Here is a 5,057-nt window from a genome sequence, read left to right as displayed (position 1 = left end):
TTTTTGACTACCCACACTATATGTGTTAATAATTCCAAATCAGTCTCCAATCTTATAGTATTTAAATAATATAATAAATATTTATAATTTTAAAATAATTGTAAACCCATTAAGAAAAATCTGTGTGATATTTCTTCCAAAATGGTGTGTGTGTGCGTGCGTGTGTGTGTTTTCCCCGAGGCTGATGGAATTAATCACAGAGTGCTAGGGATTAAACCTCTTTTTTAAAAAAATAAAATAAAATATTTATTGGTAACCTTGATGAACCCAAAAGTAGCTGTATTTTTGTATTTTTCATCTTTATTTTTGATCCTCTGTTTTTGTTTTAAAAAGGCAAGCTTGCTTATCTTCGTCACCAAGCCAACACCCGGAGGTGCTTTATGGGACCTTGCTAAGACAGTTCCACAAGGCCTTCCAGAAAAGGTGAGCCTTGCCTGCATGATTAAAACAGCTCCCGGCAGAGTCTTCCTTGGTCCACGCCGCTCCCTTGGAAGCCCCGCCCATCCAGTCCACGTGGGCTCAGAAGCCCCAATCCCCCTCCACAGCATTGGAACTTGTATTCTTCCCATCGCAGGCCATGATTTTTGACTTTATCCATTTTCACCACCTCGGTGATCTCTCTGAATTGCACGTCATTCAGCATGAAAGTCCAAATGTTGTCACAAAACCTGTACGTGTTCCGAGAGCCCCTGAAATTGACTCTGTTTCTGACTCGCTGGGCTAGTGCAGCATTGATAGCTTTGTCGAACTGTAGGAGGACTCGCAGAGCAAGCTAAGGCGTTATCTGCTGAGACTGAATGAGCTCATCCACGCTTTCCTGAAGACTGTTTCCCAGGGGGGTGTTTCTGTACAGCTTGTAGGCCATGGCTCAGGGACACAGAGGCTGATCATCCACAGATCTGAAGCCCCCTGACTTTTGCTAAAGACCTCCCTCGCCCGCACGGGGCCCGCCGGGCTCCTCCAGACCTCCGACACAGAGAAACAGGCCGCTGGCTTTGATCCCCGCCTCTTTGGATTAAACCTCTTTTGATTTAGGAAAAATCCTGGAAGTCTTTTTGTTTGAAAGAAGGGAGGAAATAGATCCCCATCCCAATTCCCATCTATCTATCCATCCATTCATCCATCCATCTCCATCATCTCTATCTCCACTTCTCCATCTCTATCTATCTATCTATCTATCTATCTATCTATCTATCTATCTATCTATCTATCTATCATCTCTATTATCTCTATCTATATTGTCTCTATTTCTGTATCTCTGTCTCTAGTCTCTATCTCATCTCTATCTCCATATTCCCTTAATCTATCCAACCTCTTCAAAATATTTTTTTGCTTAAATGAGCAAAGAATGAGCCTCAATGCAAGATTACCATCCTTCTGCTCACATCACCATGTCATTCAAGTGGCCTGACTCACAACTATATACCCTCAGAGATCTTAAGAAGCACTTCAGAAAAGAACCAAAAACATTTTTAATAAGAGCAAGTGTGTTACTTTACATGTGAATTTTTATGTGGATAATTTTTTTTTTAATCATGATTCTCTGGTCACATCTTCTACTAACAAACAGATGTTATTATGACATTGCTGCTTATATTCAAATTTCAGCATATCATGCTACTTTCCCTCTGGAGATTAGAATACAGCATTAGATAACAGCTATAATGAATGCTGTGAATTAAAAAAAGAAAAGAAGGATTGTCCATTGCCACAATGTAATTTGAGTTCCTCTAAGAACTTCTGAAATAAATATGCAAACAATTTTCTACTTTGCTAGAAAATAATGTGGACAAAAAAAACATTATCTCTTAAAAAAAAACACCAGTTCTTGTTCAAAATAATTGCTAACTGTTAATAACACCCCAATGAACTTGTAAACTTCTTCCTTAGTTTTGAAAATTAATACTGTAGATAGAAGGGATTTTTCTTTTCACAGCTTGGGCTCTAGTGAGCGGAAAGAACTGGCATTCTATGTTGAGGTTTAGAAATTTCCTATCACTACAAGAATAACAGAATAGCAGAGTGGGAAGGGACATTTGAGATCTTCTAGTCCACCCACTGCAAAAGTACCCTATACCATTTCAGACAAGTGGCTGTCCAGTCTCTTTTTGAAAGCCTCCAGTGATGGAGCTCCCACAACTTCTGAAGGCAAGCTGTTCCACTAGTTAATTGTTCTCACTGTTAGGAAGTTTCTCCTTAGCTGTAGGTTGATTTTCTCCTTGATTAGATTCCATCCATTGTTTTTTTGTTTTTTGTTTATCTTGCTCTCTGGTGTTCTGGAAAATAAGTTGACCGCATCACTTTGGATTTGAAAAAATAAAAAAAAATTGAAATCCCATCATCTGCACTATTAAAAGTGTCTGATAATAATGGATGTTTCCTTATCTGAAACAAACTTTATTTTACCTTTTTCGGGAAGTAATGTGTTATGGTATATAACTGACTGTGCCTGGACGTTTTGATATATGGTGTGAGAGAACCTAGAATCCATTGTATATCACATATCTCCATTATTTGTTTCCAGTTACATAAATACCTTGCACGCTAGAAAACACAAACTTACAAGCCAAAACATATTTTGTTAATATTGAGCAGCCTATGATAATGTTAAGTTTTCTTCCAAGTGCATGTGTTTAGACTGAATTGCTGGGCTACTAAGTTCAAAATGAGGTATAAGGAGGCATTTGACATGCCATAACAAAAACATTTTGCCACCTGATGCCATTGCCTGCTGGAACACAACACAATTTTATTTGGCTATATAAATAATAATAAAGTTTTTGTTCTATTCTATTCTGTGCTGTTCCGTTCCATTCCATTCCATTTCTTTCCACTCCACTCTATTCCTTTCCACTCCACTCCACTCCACTCCACTCCACTCCTCTCCACTCCACTCTACTCCACTCCATTCCTTTCCATTCTTTATAAAACAACCCCTGCCAAGTGGAACATATTCAGTAGTCATTGATGAACTGTGCTTCTCCCATTAAGATGTGCCTCAGTAGCTGGTAGCATACAGCAAACTTGGACTGCTTTCAGAAACTATGTAAGGTTAGTCTTAAAGATATTTGGGTGGGACATATGAGTTCCAGAATGTTGACTAAACCAAGATGTTGAAAATCATCCTGGAAAATGTGTCTTCTCCTTTCCTCCTCCTCCTCCTCCTCCTCCTCCTCCTCCTCCTCCTCCTCCTCCTCCTCCTCCTCCTCCTCCTCCTCCTCCTCCTCCTCCTCCTCCTCCTCCTCCCCCAGAAAATGACATGCATGCCATTACCAGGTGTCAGACACAACCGAACTTTATTTTCACTTGGAATAAAGTTCTATCTGGGGTGGGATTCTACCAGTTTGCACCTATTCGCTAGAACCGGTTGTTAACATTCTAAGCAGTTCGGAGAACCGGTTGTTAGAAGAAATTACTGGCCTAATCCTGTAAGGAAGGCAGGAAGGAAACATTCTGGTGTTGCTTACAGAAACTGCCTCTCTGTTAACCCTTATTACATTCTTGGCAGGACAAGACTTCCTGTCTCAGGAACTTCTCTGGAGTTTTTTCCCCCTCCTTTGCTGGTACTTTGCTTATGTGGAGTGACCATTCAAAGTTACAATGGCACTGAAAAAAGTGACTTATGATCATTTTTCACACTTATGACTGTTGCAGCATCCCCACAGTCATGAGAGGCCAGGCGAGGAGATGCGTGCCTCGATGTGAGTGATATTGAGTTGGCCACACCCATCCAATAACATGACCACCAAGCCATGCCCACCAACTAAGCCACACACACAGAACCAGTTGTTAAAAAATTTGAATCCCACCCCTATCTCCCCATTAATAGGGCTCTTTGATGAGAATGACTCCCCCACATCCCAGTTTCAAAATTTGCACTAGACAGTTAGCCTCAGTTGCAACATCTTAGCCAGGCAATCTTATCATTATTTCCAGTTCCGTTGCTTCCTGTCCACCCTCCCATTTTCCTTTAATAAGAAACACTTTGAACCCTGGGAAAGTGTCTCCAGCGCTCTCTCTTATCTATTCCAGACTTCCTTCATGCCAAGATCAGTCGTCCATTTTAATTGAAAGGAAACAGGGCTTTTCAGCCCATGTGTCATACTGTTGCATTTCAATCCTGGTTTCTCTGGGAGTCTCCTGATACTGCTGCTTTGCCAAGGCCACCTTTTCTAGCTCTATCAGCACTGTTTACCTCGGGAGGCATTTGGTCTCTTCTCTGATGAAGCTGACATCATTTTGGCTTTTGTGTTCCCGTAGTCATTTTCTGTTGACAGCCTGGTGTAATGGTGACAGACCCACTGTCCTTGTAAAAGGGGCGGCCGCCATTGATTGGCTGGCTGCATTCATACAGGTCCTTCGAATGTCACTCAAGCCTGGCTTTGTGCTAACTGGCAGCTGAATGGGTGCCAGTGAGAAAGGTTATAAATCACAGATAACAGGCAGCAACCCTTTGTACACACCACCAATGTCACTTTGCCTCACGTGAGGCGAAGCAGCCGAACAGAAGAATCCCTTGAAGCAATTAATTTCCACTCCATGCTGCAAACAATGCTTGTTTAATTCACAGCCGCTGAAGCCTTGTGCTCAATACGCTCTCCAATGAAAAAGGATTAGAGGCGCATTTGTGGAAAAATAAAAATAAAAAGGAGGGTCTTTTCCTTCCCCCACAATGCACCAAATGCTCCATGGGGGATGCTTGGAGAGATTTCCTGGTGACACGTATATCAGCCTCCAGGGGTTTCTGTTTTCATGCTCCCAAAGAAAACAGAGGATTAAAAAAATGGTCATAACAAACACTGGGATTTACAGCCCTTACACTCTTTCACACTTGCAGAAGAAGAGTGTAAATCAGGTCTCCAGCAGCACAAGATGGAGAAGCAAAGGCTGACATGTCCCACAGGGAAAGCTTTAAGGGCATAATTCTGCCCGATGATAGGCAGATGGAGGAAGCCGTGAATTACACCCCATAGGCTTTCGCAACTATCATTTATTGATAAAACATTAAAGTCTCCTCTTTCCCGCCACATTCTAAAACAGGCATTGTAGTGGTGATG

The 5,057-nt window shown here is 41.5% G+C and overlaps 1 protein-coding gene across 1 annotated transcript; it reads right to left on the bottom strand.

Annotated features, from left to right (window-relative positions):
• Nucleotides 1-370: 370 nt before the first annotated feature.
• Nucleotides 371-1,006, bottom strand: LOC113415873 (transcription initiation factor IIA subunit 2-like). Its single transcript, XM_087967437.1, is given in 2 exon segments — nucleotides 371-585; nucleotides 587-1,006. Coding segments are annotated over 2 exon segments (345 nt in total). The 5' UTR covers nucleotides 866-1,006; the 3' UTR covers nucleotides 371-519.
• Nucleotides 1,007-5,057: the final 4,051 nt, after the last annotated feature.

This window comes from Notechis scutatus, chromosome 5 (genome assembly GCF_049901735.1).
Source record: "Notechis scutatus isolate UNSWTSFEM ecotype Mainland chromosome 5, rNotScu1.2, whole genome shotgun sequence".
In the NCBI taxonomy this organism is placed as follows: Eukaryota; Metazoa; Chordata; class Lepidosauria; order Squamata; family Elapidae; genus Notechis; species Notechis scutatus.
Note: the sequence above shows the minus strand (reverse complement) of the source record. Positions and strands in the feature narration are given on the sequence as shown.